The sequence below is a fragment of the Pecten maximus genome, chromosome 6 (genome assembly GCF_902652985.1).
Source record: "Pecten maximus chromosome 6, xPecMax1.1, whole genome shotgun sequence".
Taxonomy (NCBI): domain Eukaryota; kingdom Metazoa; phylum Mollusca; class Bivalvia; order Pectinida; family Pectinidae; genus Pecten; species Pecten maximus.
In genome coordinates this window covers 4,721,107-4,740,466 of record NC_047020.1, presented here as the reverse complement: position 1 = coordinate 4,740,466, position 19,360 = coordinate 4,721,107, and the positions used below count along the sequence as shown (strand labels likewise).

Sequence of the window (19,360 nt, the reverse complement as noted above, 5' to 3'; positions counted from 1 at the left end):
TGTATTTGGTCCTCAGAATGAGTGGTTACCTGTTGTAGGTGAGTCTACCTGTACCTGATATATGTCTCGATTGTTTGATGACGACACAAGGTGATACTCAGCATACAATTCCCTTGGTACACACTGACCCCAGGGCTGGGGCAAGGTTTGTGTATTTCTAGTTACAGCTCATAGTTGTGCACAGTGCAATGACATTTTCTGCTACGGGATATTGATTCTGGTTTTTAAAATATGATTGTCATTATTGACAGTTGACAAAATGTGTAATATGAGCATCTTTGATAGTGTTACAATATTTGAAGCAAAACTTCAAGCAACAGTGTTGGTGTGGCTTTCAGAGACCTTTACATTTGTATGAGTGTGGCTGGTATATGTCGGTCTGTTATTTCAAATGAGTCATTTTCATATTTTGATGGATTAAAAAAGAAATCATTGGAGTTACGTGTAAGGAAAACTCGTTGCATAACCCTATATCATGGAATCATGCTACTGCATTCATTCTACCTATCAAAATGGATTTTGTAAAAAAATTGTATGAAGATGGTGATTTCTATTTTTCAGTCGCTCTAAATTTTCTAACCTTGCAAGTCACAAAGGTTTTGAGCCATCCCTCTGTCATGGGGACATAACTCTTGCATTTTGGCACAAACCTGTCAAGATGACAGACGTGGACAAGAAAAGGATGACCAAAGTAAAACGGGAGATCCACACAGAATCTCCACCTCCAGATCCACCACAAACCATGGCTAGAGGGACCGACAAAGACAGCATTAAAAAGTTTGTAACATGTTAAAGAAATATTTAATTTAGCAAATAATAATTTTGTTTCTGAAAACATTAAGTATAAACATTCATAAAATTTACAGATATTTATCTATAATTGTTTTACTGTTTAGCTGTTTTTGTGATGTTCAATTTTATAGGATGCAAAGTTTATTCAGATGTGTATACAGTAGTTTTCAGAACTTTTTTTGTGTTTGCAATATGAATATTTGAATATAGTGAAAAGAAAAAAAATTACAGGCCATCAGCATAGAAATTGTCATTGATGAATCTGAAATGTATAAAACATATCATTAGTCTGTAATGATATTCTCATCAGGTAGACGACCTGTCTATAACCATATCATTGTGTCTGTAATGATATTCTCATCAGGTAGACGACCTGTCTATAAACATATCACTGTGTCTGTAATGATATTCCTATGAGGTAGACGACCTGTCTATAAACATATCACTATGTGTGTAATGATATTTTCATCAGTAGACGACCTGTCTATAACCATATCATTGTGTCTGTAATGATATTCCTATGCGGTAGATGACCTGTCTATAAACATATCATTGTGTCTGTAATGATATTCTCATCAGGTAGACGACCTGTCTATAAACATATCACTGTATCTGTAATGATATTCCTATGAGGTAGATGACCTGTCTATAAACATATCACTATGTCTGTAATGATATTCCTAATGAGTATGTGGTAGACGACCTGTCTATAAACATATCACTGTGTCTGTAATGATATTCTCATCAGGTAGACGACCTGTCTATAACCATATCATTGTGTCTGTAATGATATTCTCATCAGGTAGATGACCTGTCTATAACCATATCACTGTATCTGTAATGATATTCTCATCAGGTAGACGACCTGTCTATAAACATAACACTGTGTCTGTAATGATATTTCTATCAGGTAGACGACCTGTCTATAACCATATCACTGTGTCTGTAATGATATTCCTATGAGGTAGACGACCTGTCTATAAACATATCACTATGTCTGTAATGATATTCCTATGAGGTAGGTGACCTGTCTATAAACATATCACTATGTCTGTAATGATATTCCTATGAGGTAGATGACCTGTCTATAAACATATCACTATGTCTGTAATGATATTCCTATCTGGTAGACGATCTGTCTATAACCATATCACTGTGTCTGTAATGATATTCCTATGAGGTAGACGACCTGTCTATAAACATATCACTATGTCTGTAATGATATTCTCATCAGGTAGATGACCTGTCTATAAACATATCACTGTATCTGTAATGATATTCTCATCAGGTAGACGACCTGTCTATAACCATATCACTGTGTCTGTAATGATATTCCTATGAGGTAGACGACCTGTCTATAAACATATCACTATGTCTGTAATGATATTCTCATCAGGTAGATGACCTGTCTATAAACATATCACTATGTCTGTAATGATATTCCTATGAGGTAGACGACCTGTCTATAAACATATCACTATGTCTGTAATGATATTCCTATCAGGTAGACGACCTGTCTATAAACATATCACTGTGTCTGTAATGATATTCCTATCAGGTAGACGACCTGTCTATAACCATATGACTGTGTCTGTAATGATATTCCTATGAAGTAGACGACCTGTCTATAAACATATCACTGTGTCCGTAATGATATTCCTATTAGGTAGACGACCTGTCTATAAACATATCACTGTGTCTGTAATGATATTCCTATTAGGTGGACGACCTGTCTATAAACATATCACTGTGTCTGTAATGATATTCCTATGAGGTAGACGACCTGTCTATAAACATATCACTGTGTCTGTAATGATATTCTCATCAGGTAGACGACCTGTCTATAAACATATCACTGTGTCTGTAATGATATTCCTATGTGGTAGACGACCTGTCTATAAACATATCACTGTGTCTGTAGTGATATTCCTATGAGGTAGATGACCTGTCTATAACCATATCACTGTGTCTGTAATGATATTCTCATCAGGTAGACGACCTGTCTATAAACATATCACTGTGTCTGTAATGATATTCTCATCAGGTAGATGACCTGTCTATAAACATATCACTGTGTCTGTAATGATATTCCTATCAGGTAGACGACCTGTCTATAAACATATCACTGTGTCTGTAATGATATTCCTATGAGGTAGACGACCTGTCTATAACCATATCACTGTGTCTGTAATGATATTCTCATCAGGTAGACGACCTGTCTATAACCATATCATTGTGTCTGTAATGATATTCCTATCAGGTAGACGACCTGTCTATAACCATATCACTGTGTCTGTAATGATATTCCTATGAGGTAGATGACCTGTCCATCATAACTAACATACATGTATGTGATAATTGGGATATTTTTTCCTACAGGATTGAAGAGGGTAGACATGATTTTACTGGGACCAATTTTAACACGGCAACTTATTGTGATTTTTGTGGAAGGAAGGTAAGACTTGATCACCTTCATACAGTAAAGCCTTGTTAATATAATTGTCACATAGTTATTTATTAGCTCACCTGGTCCGAAGGACCAAGGTGAGCTTATGCCATACTGTTGCGTCCGTCGTCCGTCTGTCCGTCAACAATTGACTTCTTCTTCATAACCACTGATCAGAATTTGACAAAATTTTGTCAGAAGCATCCCTATGGGGTGTGGGCTCAAAATTGTACAAATGGTGGGGCTGACCCCCCCCCCAGGGGTCTGAGGGGCGGGGCCAAAAGGGGTCAATTTGGCTATAATAATATAAACGACTTCTTCTCTGAAACCAAGCAAAGGATATCGCTCCTATTTGCCTGGTACATGTAGCATCACTATGGGGTGAGGATTCAAAATTGTACAAATGGTGGGGCTGACCCCCCCAGGGGTCTGAGGGGCGGGGCCAAAAGGGGTCAATTTGGCTATAATAATATAAACGACTTCTTCTCTGAAACCAAGCAAAGGATATCGCTCCTATTTGCCTGGTACATGGAGCATCACTATGGGGTGAGGATTCAAAATTGTACAAATGGTGGGGCTGACCCCCTGGGGGCCTGAGGGCGGGGCCAAAATGGGTCAATATACCTATATTTATATCAACGACTTCATCTCTGAAACCAAGCAATGGATATCACTCATATTTGCCTGGTAGCATCACTATGGGGTGGGAATTCAAAATTGTACAAATGATGGGGCTGACCCCCTGGGGGCTTGAGGGGCGGGGCCAAATGTGGTCAATTGGGCTATATTGATATAAACGACTTCTTCTCTGAAACTGAGCAATGCATATTGCTTATATTTGCCTGGTACCATCACTATTGAGTGGGGATTCAAAATTGTGCAAATGACTGGGCTGACCCCCCAGGGGCCTGAGGGGCGGGGCCAAATGTGGTCAATTGGGCTATATTGATATAAACGACTTCTTCTCTGAAACTGAGCAATGGATATTGCTCATATTTGCCTGGTAGCATCACTATGGGGTGGGGATTCAAAATTGTACAAATGGTGAGGCTGACCCTACGGGGGCCTGAGGGGCGAGGCCAAATGTGGTCAGTTGGGCTCTATTGATATAAACGACTTCTCCTCTGAAACCGAGCAATGGATATTGCTCATATTTGCCTGGTAGCATCACTATGGGGTGGGGATCAAAATTGTACAAATGGTGAGGCTGACCCCACGGGGGCCTGAGGGGCAGGGCCAAGAGGGGTCAATTTGGCTAAATTGATATGAACAACTTCTCCTCTGAAATCAAGCAATAGATATTGCTCGTATTTGACTGTGAGCATCCCATTGGGGTCAGGGCTCAAAATTGTACAAATGGTGGGGCCGACCCCCTTGGGTGCTGAGGGGCGGGGCCATAAGGGGTCAATTTGGCTAAATTGATATGAACAATTTCCCCTCTGAAACCAAGCAATAGATATTGCTCATATTTGACTGTGAGCATCCCTTTGGGGCCAGGATTCAAAATTGTACAAATGCTGGGGCCGACCTACCTGGGACCTGAGGGGCGGGGCCAAAAGGGGTCAATTTGGCTAAATTGATATAAACAACTTCTTCTCTGAAAATAAGCTATGGATATCGCTCATATTTGCCTGGTACAACCCCCGGGGTAGGGATTCAAAACTGTATAAATGACAGAGCTGACCCCCGGGGAGCTAAGAGGCGGGGCCAAAAGGGGTCATTTTGGCAGAATTGATATAAACAACTTCTTCTCTGAAACTTAGCAATGGATATCACTCACATTTGTATGGTAGCATGGACATGGGGTGGGGATTCAAAATTGTACAAATGTGCATTTTTGGCATAAAAACATCACGTACACAAATAAAATGCCTATGATATATTGACATAGCAATACCAGTGACAAATATACTTAATCATCATTCTTGTTTCATATCTCATGAAATCCAGGTGAGCGATACAGGCCCTCTGGGCCTCTTGTTAGGAGAAGGATGGGATTGGGGGATACCTTCATATAGTAAAACCTTGTTAATATTGTCACATAGTTATTTATAGGGAGAAGGATGGGACTGGGGATGATGTCTCGTAATAAACTGCTTTCAAATACCATGTCAGAAATGGCCATTTACTTCAATGTTTAAATAGGTGCATTGACGGATCCTGGTTTGAAATATTTTGATAAAATTTGTAAATGTTTATTCACCTTTATATATATATATATTTTTAATTTCTAATGATTAATCATGAGTTATAATATATGTTTTAATATTTTAACCATAGATTTTTAACCCACCATCATCAGATGGTGGGCTATTCAAATCGCCCTGCGTCCGTGGTCCGTGGTCCGTGGTCCGTCCCTCCGTCCGTCCGTCCGTCCGTCCCTCCGTCCGTCCGTAAACAATTCTTGTTATCGCTAATCCTCAGAAAGTACTGAAGGGATCTTTCTCAAATTTCATATGTGGGTTCCCCTTGGTGCCTAGTTATGCATATTGCATTTTGAGACCAATCGGAAAACAACATGGCCGACAGGCAGCCATCTTGGATTTTGACAATTGAAGTTTGTTATCGCTATTTCTGAGAAAGCACCGAAGGGATCTTTCTCAAATTTCATAGGTAGGCTCCCCTTGGTGCTTAGTTATGCATATTGCATTTTGAGACCAATCGGAAAGCAACATGGCCGACAGGCAGCCATCTTGGATTTTGACAATTGAAGGTTGTTATCGCTATTTCTGAGAAAGTACTGAAGGGATCTTTCTCAAATTTCATATGTGGGTTCCCCTTGGTGCTTAGTTATGCATATTGCATTTTGAGACCAATCGGAAAACAACATGGCCGACAGGCAGCCATCTTGGATTTTGACAATTGAAGGTTGTTATCGCTATTTCTGAGAAAGTACTGAAGGGATCTTTCTCAAATTTCATATGTAGGCTCCCCTTGGTGCCTAGTTATGCATATTGCATTTTGAGACCAATCAGAAAACAACATGGCCGACAGGCAGCCATCTTGGATTTTGACAATTGAAGTTTGTTATCGCTATTTCTGAGAAAGTACTGAAGGGATCTTTCTCAAATTTCATATGTATGTTTCCCTTGGTGCCTAGTTATGCATATTGCATTTTGAGACCTATTGGTAAACAACATGGCCGACAGGCAGCCATCTTGGATTTTGACAATTGAAGTTTGTTATCGCTAATTCTGAGAAAGTACTGAAGGGATCTTTCTCAAATTTCATATGTAGATTCCCCTTGGTGCCTAGTTATGCATATTGCATTTTGAGACCAATCGAAAAACAACATGGCCGACAGGCAGCCATCTTGGATTTTGACAATTGAAGTTTGTTATCGCTATTTCTGAGAAAGTACTGAAGGGATCTTTCTCAAATTTCAAATGTAGGTTCCCCTCGGTGCCTTGTTATGCATATTGCATTTTGAGACCAATCGGAAAACAACATGGCCGACAGGCAGCCATCTTGGATTTTGACAATTGAAGTTTGTTATCGCTATTTCTGAGAAAGTACTGAAGGGATCTTTCTCAAATTTCATATGTAGATTCCCTTTGGTGCCTAGTTATGCATATTGCAACATGGCCGACAGGCCGACAGGCAGCCATCTTGGATTTTGACAATTGAAGTTTGTTATCGCTATTTCTGAGAAAGTACTAAAGGGATCTTTCTCAAATTTCATATGTAGATTCCCCTTGGTGCCTAGTTATGCATATTGCATTTTGAGACCAATCGAAAAACAACATGGCCGACAGGCAGCCATCTTGGATTTTGACAATTGAAGTTTGTTATCGCTATTTCTCAGAAAGTACTGAAGGGATCTTTCTCAAATTTCAAATGTAGGTTCCCCTCGGTGCCTTGTTATGCATATTGCATTTTGAGACCAATCGGAAAACAACATGGCCGACAGGCAGCCATCTTGGATTTTGACAATTGAAGTTTGTTATCGCTATTTCTGAGAAAGTACTGAAGGGATCTTTCTCAAATTTCATATCTAGATTCCCTTTGGTGCCTAGTTATGCATATTGCATTTTGAGACCAATCGAAAAACAACATGGCCGACAGGCAGCCATCTTGGATTTTGACAATTGAAGTTTGTTATCGCTATTTCTGAGAAAGTACTGAAGGGATCTTTCTCAAATTTCATATGTAGATTCCCCTTGGTGCCTAGTTATGCATATTGCATTTTGAGACCAATCGAAAAACAACATGGCCGACAGGCAGCCATCTTGGATTTTGACAATTGAAGTTTGTTATCGCTATTTCTCAGAAAGTACTGAAGGGATCTTTCTCAAATTTCAAATGTAGGTTCCCCTCGGTGCCTTGTTATGCATATTGCATTTTGAGACCAATCGGGAAAACAACATGGCCGACAGGCAGCCATCTTGGATTTTGACAATTGAAGTTTGTTATCGCTATTTTTCAGACAGTACTGAAGGGATCTTTCTCAAACATTTTTGTAAGTTCCCCTTGGTCTGTAGTTCTGCAAATTGCATCTTGGGACCAATAGGAAAACAACATGGCCAACAGGCAGCCATCTTGGATTTTGACAATTGAAGTTTGTTATCGATATTTATCAGAAATTGTTGAAGGGATCTTTCTGAAATTTCATTTGTAGGTTGCCCTCAGTGTCTAGTTATGCATATTGGATTTTGAGACCAGTCAGAAAACAACCTGCCCAACAGGCAGCCATCTTGTATTTTGACAATTGAAGTTTGTTATCGCTATTTCTGAGAAGGTACTGAGGGGATCTTTCTCAAATTTCATATGTAGGTTCCCCTTGGTCCCTGGTGTTGCATTTTGGGACCAATCCGAAAATAACAGACAGCCATCATCGCTAAATCTTAAATTCTATATATGGGTTCCCCTTGTTTGAAAAGTACTAGAGGGCTGTTTCTGAATTTACACAGATTAGTAAGACTTAGAGGAAGGGAAAAGTAGAGAAAAGATCAATCTGACATGGAACCTATAAAGATCATTCAATGGTGGGCGCCAAGATCCCTCTGGGATCTCTTGTTGAATATTTTATTGACCATAGGTTGAAATGTTTGAATATTTTTAATTATTGATCATCATTTGAAATGTTTGAATATTTTCAATTATTGACCATAGGTTGAAATGATTGAATACTTTAGTAGCCCACCATCAGTCCGTCCGTCCGTCTGTCCCTAAACAATTCTTGTTATCACAATATCTCGGAAAGTACTAAAGGGATCTTTCTCAAATTTCATGTGTACGTTTCCCTAGGTCCCTAGTTGTGCATATTGCATTTTGGGACCAATCAGAAAACAACATGGCCGACAAGCTGCCATCTTGTATATTTTGACAATTGAAGGTTGCTCCTACTTTATCGTGTTATATAAAGGTATTAAATGTTTTGAAAGAAGAGATCTAGAGAAGTAAGGGAAAAGAAGAGAAAAGGTCAGTGTTTCATTTTGACTGATATGGATCATTCAATGGTGGGTGCCAAGATCCTTCTTTGATCTCTTGTTGACCATAGGTTGAAATGTTTGAATGTTTCACTCACTACTGTAAAGCTGGTAATATTTTCAGGGGATAGGATTTTGTTGTATATTTACTGTCATTAACAGCAAAAAATAAATACCAAGATAATAGCTAATATATATGTAAACAGAAAAGTGTTTATTGCAGATTGTTTACAAAGAGTGGTTCTGCAAAATTCACCAAACCAGGTCTGACAGGGAAAGCCGCAAAACAGTAGCCTCGTGAAATTTATCAACTTGCATTCTGGCATATATGTTTGAATATTTACAGATTTGGTTGAAGGAAGCATTCCAATGTTACACCTGTTCCATGATTTGTCACAAGAAATGCATGGAAAAGTGCCAGGCTCAGACACTGTGTACAATGTAAGTAGTCACTTAATCTGTCAAAATAAAAGTGTTATTACTCCTATAATCAATCCTAGTTATATAAACAGACATATGTAATGATATATAGCTGGTGTATCTTGAAGTCATTCACTGTGGAAAATATAGTCAAATTTGTAACTTCTGCTTTCAGTTTTCATTGAATTATTATTGTAGTAACTGAAAGTTCTTTTGATTAATATTTTGTACACTTTGTGGAAGTCACGCATTGTCCCAACTAACACATTCTGTTAAATCACTATGAAAGTCGGTCATTGTCCCAACTAACACATTCTGTTAAATCACTGTGGAAGTCGTTCATTGTCCCAACTAACACATTCTGTTAAATCACTGTGGAAGTCATTGTCCCAACTAACACATTCTGTTAAATCACTGTGGAAGTCATTGTCCCAACTAACACATTCTGTTAAATCACTGTGGAAGTCGGTCAATGTCACAACTAACACATTCTGTTAAATCACTGTGGAAGTCGGTCAATGTCACAACTAACACATTCTGTTAAATCACTGTGGAAGTCGGTCAATGTCACAACTAACACATTCTGTTAAATCACTGTGGAAGTCGGTCAATGTCACAACTAACACATTCTGTTAAATCACTGTGTATACAACTGTAAAGTCATTCTACACTCACTAAGACATTCAATATTCTGTTAGCCATAACTGTGCCAGTTGTTCAGTAATTTGATCTACTACTAATGTACATGTATATCACTTGCTTATCACAATAAAAAATACTTTTTAAGATCATTAGTAAAGGTCTTTCATAGACAGAAAAAAATATCTTACAGTCTCTCTAATTTTAACACATTCTGAAATATATCGACACACTTATTTTAACACACTCTGAAATAGATTGACATGTTAATTTTTACACACTCTAAATATGTTTACATGATAATTATTTTGCAATTTTAAAGACATGGACCAAAGGTACAAGGATACCCGTCACAGGCATGGAAAGCCCCTATTACTCGGGCAGAGGCTGAGCGCAGGAAGGCCAAGGAGGGAGCTGTACAGAAGACTGGAGGATTGCTAAGTAAATTCCGCAAGGACAGCAGTCTAGAGAGAAAACAGGGTAACTGTTACCTGGATAAACAGCTGTGTTGGTCTCCTCAGTTAATTATTGGATCTAAACAGAATTTCTGTGTACTTGTGACTTTAATCAGACTCATTAGAGAATATTTTCATCAGTTTTCTATACTGGATAACAAGATTTAAACTGTTAAGTGGATAATGAGTTGTAAACTGTTAACTAGATAATGATATGTAAACTGTTAACTGGATAATGAGATGTAAATTGATAACTGGATAACGAGATGTAAACTGTTAACTGGATAATGAAATGTTAAATGGTAAGTGGATATAAAGAGATTTAAACTGATAACTGGATAATGATATGTAAACTGCTAACTGGATAATGATATGTAAACTGCTAACTGGATAATGAGATGTAAACTGTTAACTGGAAAATGATATGTAAACTGTTAACTGGAAAATGAGATGTAAACTGTTAACTGGAAAATGAGATGTTAACTGTTAACTGGATAATGAGATGTAAACTGTTAACTAGATAATGAGATGTTAACTGTTAACTGGATAATGAGATGTAAACTGTTAACTGGATAATGATATGTAAATTCATTTGATAACTGGATATTAAGATGTAAACTGATAACTGGATAACAAGATGTAAACTGGTAACTGGATAATGATGTAAACTGTTAACTGGATAACAAGATGCAAACTGGATTATGAGATGTAAACTGTTAACTGGATAATGAGATGCAAACTGATAACTGGATAATGAGATGTAAACTGTTAACTGGATAATGAGATGTAAACTGTTAACTGGATAACGATATGTATACTGTTAACTGGATAACGATATGTAAACTGTTAACTGGATAACGATATGTAAACTGTTAACTTGATAATGAGATGTAAACTGTTAACTGGATAACGATATGTAAACTGTTAACTGGATAACGATATGTAAATTGTTAACTGGATAATGAGATGTAAACTGTTAACTGGATAATGAAATGTTAAATGGTAAGTGGATAATGAGATGTAAACTGTTAACTAGATAATGAGATGTTAACTGTTAACTGGATAATGAGATGTAAACTGTTAACTGGATAATGATATGTAAATTCATTTGATAACTGGATATTAAGATGTAAACTGATAACTGGATAACAAGATGTAAACTGGTAACTGGATAATGATGTAAACTGTTAACTGGATAACAAGATGCAAACTGGATTATGAGATGTAAACTGTTAACTGGATAATGAGATGCAAACTGATAACTGGATAATGTGATGTAAACTGTTAACTGGATAATGAGATGTAAACTGTTAACTGGATAACGATATGTAAACTGTTAACTGGATAACGATATGTAAACTGTTAACTGGATAACGATATGTAAACTGTTAACTGGATAATGAGATGTAAACTGTTAACTGGATAACGATATGTAAACTGTTAACTGGATAACGATATGTAAACTGTTAACTGGATAACGATATGTAAACTGTTAACTGGATAACGATATGTAAATTGTTAACTGGATAACGATATGTAAACTGTTAACTGGATAATGAGATGTAAACTGTTAACTGGATAACGATATGTAAATTGTTACCTGGATAACGATATGTAAACTGTTAACTGGATAACGATATGTAAATTGTTGACTGGATATTGAATCTAAATCTAACCTGAAGTGACAGACAGAATTGCTAAGTAACAATGTGTATGTCCGCTAAGTAACAATGTGTATGTCCGCTAAGTAACAATGTGTATGTCCCTTGATTTCTTGTGGTGATAAATTGACAGTTGATATCTTAAATGTAACAACTGTTACAAAAGTTTGGATATCTGATGCTTAAAATTGGTCTTTGGCCACATTTACTACATTTGTACTAAAGGTTGCTTCATGTTCAATTTATTGAGACGTATGATGAATATTTTGTTGACACATTTTATTTTAAAATAATGTTTTCAACTTCGGGATAACCAGTACATTTTACATAGGTTTTATTACATCTAGACCAACATTTTACTTCGGAATAACCAAGTTTTTCTAATTATCCGAGTTTTTATTTCTAAGAAAAAGAATGATTTTAGGGGTGACCGGAGTAATACTGTCTTCTAGTTATCTGACTTCGAGTTAACGAAGTTTGACTGTACTTGCAGTGTTTTACAATTATTTTTGAATATTATAATAAATTTCAAGCTCAAAAACTAATATCTATAACTTGCATTGAAGCATCAGCCATAACACACTGTTCAATTTTATAACAAACTGGATTAAATTCTGTGTGGTTTTAGGACCTGACCAGTGTGACTCTGTGGTAACTATTCCATTCTATGTTTGCAGCTGCTGCCACACTGAAATCTCCCTCCCCAGAGCGACTTGTTGTTCCACAATCCTCCCCTAACCTGTCCCCACAGCTAAGTCCCCAGTTTTTACGTCGGCGAAACTCTGCCCCTGCCCCAGACAAGGACGGTGGGGCGGAGGTGGAGAAACAGAACTCTTCAGAGTCATGGCTTACGGACAGTTCACCTTCCCTTCCTCACACGCGATCCAGCACAGCCATACAGTCTCTCACTAGCAGCCTGTCCAACTCTGACATGATCTTCAAGGTACATGCTTATGCACTGATGTTAAGGATGTCTAGTTGGCATGTGTTTTAATAACTACAGATTTTCTAAATAAGGATAGATTAAAGGCGCTATTTGTGATGATATTTTCCTTACAAGGAGATCTAAAGGCTGATTTACATACAGATCACACCTGGTAGGTGTGTTAACAATAGGTATAGCATGGTTTGCTTAGTTAAATGTGTTAAATAAGACTTTTGAAAATTATTTACATGTCAAAAATCAAAAACAACCAAATTGTTAATCTAGACTCATCTGTTTGATAACGATATCATAGTTTCATATTTTAAGTTATTAGCAACAAGTTGGTTGTTTTGTTTCAGACCTAAGTCCTCATTACCTGAATGAATAAGCATGATGTAGAGTTATCTTTCTGTTTCATTATCTTAATTTCAATTTAGTTGATCACAATTGATGCATCATACCTTGTTTAATTTAGAGAGATATGATTTGCTTTTCACAATTCTTAATTTCATTCAGCATTATGTTGTGAAAGTCACAAAATGTGTTGTTCTTTGGTTATGATGAAATCCTGCACAGATTGCAAACCTGGGTGTGTACATGTCAAACCTGTGTTTGTGGTTATGGTCAGTGACACACAGGTGTGATGGGCTGTGTGTACATGTCAAACCTGGGTTTGTGGTTATGGTCAGTGACACACAGGTGTGATGGGCTGTGTGTACATGTCAAACCTGTGTTTGTGGTTATGGTCAGTGACACACAGGTGTGATGGGCTGTGTGTACATGTCAAACCTGGGTTTGTGGTTATGGTCAGTGACACACAGGTGTGATGGGCTGTGTGTACATGTCAAACCTGTGTTTGTGGTTATGGTCAGTGACACACAGGTGTGATGGGCTGTGCTTACATGTCAAACCTGGGTTTGTGGTTATGGTCAGTGACACACAGGTGTGTTGGGCTGTGTGTACATGTCAAACCTGAGTTTGTAGACATGGTCAGTGACACACAGGTGTGTTGGGCTGTGTGTACATGTCAAACCTGGGTTTGTGGTTATGGTCAGTGACACACAGGTGTGATGGGTTGTGTGTACATGTCAAACCTGGGTTTGTGGTTATGGTCAGTGACACACAGGTATGATGGGCTGTGTGTACATGTCAAACCTGGGTTTGTGGTTATGGTCAGTGACACACAGGTATGATGGGCTGTGTGTACATGTCAAACCTGGGTTAGTGGTTATGGTCAGTGACACACAGGTGTGATGGGCTGTGTGTCCTTCTACACAAGTTTATCATTGTAATCAAACTCACCAAATCAGTGGTATGAAATGTGATGGTACATGTATATGTGTATGTATTATATTTCAAACAATATTTCTAATTTTATGATAATTATTGTAAGTTGTTTATATCTTACCAGTCTGCACAAGGCATGCTTGAATTGATGCACTTAACACAATTACATCTCATTAAAATTCATACAGTAAAACATGTTACCCGGGGGACATATGAGATAAGATTTCTACAGTAAAACATGTTACCCGGGGGACATATGAGATAATATTTCTACAGTAAAACATGTTACCCGGGGGACATATGAGATAAGATTTCTACAGTAAAACATGTTACCCGGGGGACATATGAGATAAGATTTCTACAGTAAAACATGTTACCCGGGGGACATATGAGATAATATTTCTACAGTAAAACATGTTACCCGGGGGACATATGAGATAAGATTTCTACAGTAAAACATGTTACCCGGGGGACATATGAGATCAGATTTCTACAGTAAAACATGTTACCCAGGGGACATATGAGATAAGATTTCTACAGTAAAACATGTTACCCAGGGGACATATGAGATAAGATTTCTACAGTAAAACACGTTACCCAGGGGACATATGAAGTAAGATTTCTACAGTAAAACACGTTACCCGGGGGACATATGAGATAAGATTTCTATAGTAAAACACTTTACCCAGGGGACATATGAGATAAGATTTCTACAGTAAAGCATGTTACCCAGAGGACATATGAGATAAGATTTCTACAGTAAAACATATTACCCAGGGGACATATGAGATAAGATTTCTACAGTAAAACATGTTACCCGGGGGACATATGAGATCAGATTTCTACAGTAAAACACGTTACCCAGGGGACATATGAGATAAGATTTCTATAGTAAAACATGTTACCCAGGGGACGTATGAGATAAGATTTCTACAGTAAAACATGTTACCCAGGGGATATTTGAGATCAGATTTCTACAGTAAAACATGTTACCCGGGGGACATATGAGATAAGATTTCTACAGTAAAACATGCTGTTAGCCATACAAGTGACCAGATCGTTTGTACAAGTGTTACATTTCCTAGCACTCCTAGAGCACATTATATGAATGGGATAATAAAATCCTCCTTCATCGGTCAGTTAACTTATAAGCTATACATGCATGTAGAATTACATTTTAATGGTTGATATCAGAATCTAGATAATTAACTTTTTATGGGTAGCTGTATATCACTAGATTGTTTTTGAACAGTTTATGATTTTCATATCTTATAAATTACTGAAATTTGAAAAAAATCAAAGCAAATATTTTAAACCATATGATTTAGTTCTTTGTTTTTCTTCATAACTTAATGAAATCTACTAAATAAATGATAATGAATCATAATATTTTGTTCATTTTAGATAAGTTTTGTATATAATGTGTGATATGGAAAATTATATGAAGAGATATTTGTATTTTATCTATCAGGAAGTCAACTGGTGTTTAGTTGGTATAACTTTAACAGATGTCTGGACCATTTCTCACAAATCTGGATTCAACAAGTACAGTACAGGATTAACATAAAATTGAAATTACATTTTGTAATTTTTAGTACTTTTTTATGTGGCAGGAAAAGGAATTATTTGATAGCTCGGATGAATCTGACGGAGAAATGGCTGCAGAACTGCAAGAACGTATGGCTAAAATGAAAAAGGTCAAAGGTCAAAACAACCTAGACGAAATGGTTGTTATGGCTGCCAAGGAAATGGGAAAGGAACTATTTGCTGAACTCTCATTGGAGGAAAGGAAAGAAAAGCTTGACAACATGGTAATTTCTAGCCTGTTACCATAGAAACAAAGAGCTTCTTCTACAGTAGAAATCAATTTAAAGTCTTGTGTATGTTACACTTGGGGTCAATGGAAAAGGTGTCAAAAGGAACATGGCTATAATAGTATGTCACTTATGAAATGCTAGTTTTTCACTAACATGCATTATTTTACACAAGGTGGCAGAACAATTTTAACAGCTGCTTGTTCTCATGGTGGAAGTTTGGAGTTAAACACCGATATTTGTTGCATGCTCACAAGCACAGAATGTAGATAGTTAGTGTAGGTTTGGTTTTCACTTTTTTTTACGCATTCAAACATTGTTTATTTTATAGTGTCTGAAACACTTTATTTAATTATAATTACTAGTTCGTAAAAGTATTGTTTTCTTAAACATTGTTTCAAAAATGTTTGTGCTCAATATTGTTGTAATTTAAAAGTAATTAGTAACAATGGATTTAAAGTTCCAACTTTGACCTTGTGAAAGCCTGCTTTTTATAGGAAGACTATTTTGAAGAATATATTCTGATGAATGAGTTTTGAAGATTATGTTATATACACAGGTAATCTGCTATATATATCTGTCTCAGAGAACCAGATATACTAGTAAGTGTCTATGGTAACAATTGGTGTAATGATTCACCGATGCATCCATGTATTGGATTGCAGAGTGATGCATCGTCTATTCTTGATTTGTATCGCGATACTTGAAATTTTGTAGTTATCTCCCTTGACCAACGCTAGCCTACGTTAAGTAGTAAACAACATGGCTGACAAGGCCGTTCCAGCGGCTTATAAAGCTGCCTGTTGGAGTTCTTTCTAATCCAAATTATCTAAATTCAAAAACGCTTTGTGGGAAACAGACAAAACGTTTTTCATTACAAATGTAGACAAGCACTCAAATATTCCGGAAATAACACAAACAAAACATGACTGATGATAGGTCATCAGCTTCTCATATATTGTGATGCGTATCGTATTGACACCTGTATCGCAATATGAATCTTATCGCTACCCAACTTGCGATACACAGCTCTATTCATTACACATTGCTATATCACAGAGTTAATTGAATGTAAAACAGACATAATAAGAACGAGTCCAGGTGTTTAAGGTATCTGGTATATGCTATCATATTGCTAGTAGCCTTTACATGATGTATCATTTAGAGTGTTAAAGATACTAATGTCCGGTCCAGTGTGTCAATGGTACATAGGCTGCTTTCACAATAGCCAGTTGATCAGGGTCGATTGGTATGGAATGGACAATCATTCCATAACTGAACTGGAATTCGTTGTCACACAAGTGGAAACTAAACATTCACTATTTCAGAGTTTTCTCTCATTCTTGAACCAGTACTTAATGTGTTTATTTTTCATGGATAATGACTACCTGGTATTATTAATCTATATTATGTACTAAAATAAATGTGCTCAAACCTTATGTGTAGAAATTCTGAAAACTAGCAACAGTTAATCAGAGAGCCACGACTGGACTCCTAAATCTGGCCAGGCCAAACATTCCTTCTGCCAGCCTCAGTCCTGGTCTGTATGTGTTTTTATGGTTACTCTAGTTTGTTTCTACCATTTATGTGAAAGCAGTCATAATTTCCTTTGACAGGTGCTTGGCGAAACTTACTACTGATATAGTTAAGTTTTTGTTGACAGGTGTTTATTAGTGTCAGCCTCTGAGAATATGATGTAAATTTTAATGTTATTTTTTCTTTTGATAGGTAATGAAATTACAGAAGGAGATCGACAAAGAGTCTGAGAATAAAACAGAGCTGCTGAGGCTGGAACAGGAAGTGACAGACGCAGCCCATAAGGACAACATATACAAACGCATTGCCAAGTCAGATGAGAAGGTGGAGGCTCTGATGATGATGATGTTACACTACTGTGCTGGTCTACAGTACTGTCTGGACCAGGAAGGAGAAGACCGACAGAAAACTAAGTCGACAATGGAACCAATCATGGATGAGCTTGTTGTTACAGAAATTCAGAAAGTAGACTCAACGTCATCAGAGTCTGAAAAGGAGGCTTCATTGACAGAGGCAGTACAGAAAATGAGTGGTCAGTCAGTTTTTGATCAGAAAAGTTCAGATGGGTTCTTGTCAGAAAACCCAGAAACAGACCTCTGTAGGGGCACTGAACATACCCCAGCTATAAGAATCAAGGGGGCAGAATTTGGAGCTCACTTTAAGAGTTCTGATAAGACAGTAATGTTTACAGTAGACACTGATGATGAGGACTTTGGTGCAGACAGTGCTATTTTGACATGTACTGCAGCATCTGATGACTATCTGGAATTAGATGAGGATGAGGATGATGAGGGAGAAGATGACAGGGATGAGACTTTGTCAGAACAACTTCCTGTCTTTGATATAAGAGATGAGGATGTTGAAGTTACGTCTGTGAAAGATAAAATAATCTAGTATTATAATAACATTATATTTATTTACTATTTACATGAAACCTCAAGTGTTGTATTCAAAGACAGGCTGGAATATTTTGTTTTATTTTTATGATAGATATACAATTAACATCTCACCAGGACCAACAAATTCAAAAATTCCATCACTCCAATCCTCATGTCAGGACATGAGTAGCCATTTGTACACCAGAACCTGTATTGGATTTGTGATGTGATGTCTCTGTGATGTCTCTGTGATGTTTCAGTGATGTCTCAGTGATGTCTGTGATGTCTCAGTGATGTCTCATTGATATCTCTGTGATGTCTCAGTGATGTCTCTGTGATGTCTCAATGGTGTCTCGGTGATGTCTCTGATGTTTCCATGATGTCTCAGTGATGTCTCAATGATATCTCTGTGATGTCTCAGTGATGTCTCTATGGTGTTTCAGACCTGCCAACTACTACTATTTTATAGTAATCTTTACTATTTTGTGGTGGTCGTTACTCTTTTTTTCTCTCGAAATAGTAGCAAATTACTCTTTTTGATGCAATAGATTTGGCAAGAATTGTTAAGAATTACTCTTTTTTGCTCAAAAATGGGCCAAATTACTATTTTTGAATTTGAAAGGTTGGCAGGTCTGGTGTTTCAGTGATGTCTCGATGGTGTCTCGGTGATGTCTTGGTGATGTCTCTGTGATGTCTCAGTGTATCTCTGTGATGTCTCAGTGATGTTTCCATGGTGTTTCCATGGTGTCTCGGTGATGTCTCTGTGATGTTTCCATGGTGTTTCCATGGTGTCTCTGTGATGTCTCGGTGATGTCTCAGTGATGTCTCTGTGATGTCTCAGTGATGTTTCCATGGTGTTTCCATGGTGTCTCGGTGATGTCTCGTTGATGTCTCGGTGATGTTTCCATAGTGTCTCGGTCACATTGTCAGAAAATCCTACTCTGGTTGTGATATACAAAGTCTACTCACATAAATACTTACCAACCTGAAGAATGTGTTTCATTATATTCATATCAGCAAGTCTAATGTCAGAAAATTTCAGTTGGCTTTTAAAGTCAAACAGAATTCCTAGGTTCTT

At 37.3% G+C, this 19,360-nt stretch overlaps 1 protein-coding gene across 1 annotated transcript in view; it reads left to right on the top strand.

Annotated features, from left to right (window-relative positions):
- LOC117328792 (PDZ domain-containing protein 8-like) overlaps window positions 1-18,628 on the top strand; it is a 33,857-nt gene extending 15,229 nt beyond the window's left edge. Inside the window, exons 15-22 of the mRNA XM_033886338.1 lie at window positions 39-145; window positions 562-777; window positions 3,172-3,247; window positions 9,014-9,108; window positions 10,049-10,206; window positions 12,520-12,785; window positions 15,668-15,865; window positions 17,597-18,628. Of these exons, the coding sequence (XP_033742229.1) occupies window positions 39-145; window positions 562-777; window positions 3,172-3,247; window positions 9,014-9,108; window positions 10,049-10,206; window positions 12,520-12,785; window positions 15,668-15,865; window positions 17,597-18,298 (1,818 nt within the window). The 3' untranslated portion in view covers window positions 18,299-18,628. The remainder of the gene's footprint in view (window positions 1-38; window positions 146-561; window positions 778-3,171; window positions 3,248-9,013; window positions 9,109-10,048; window positions 10,207-12,519; window positions 12,786-15,667; window positions 15,866-17,596) is intronic.
- The last annotated feature ends 732 nt before the right edge of the window (window positions 18,629-19,360 follow it).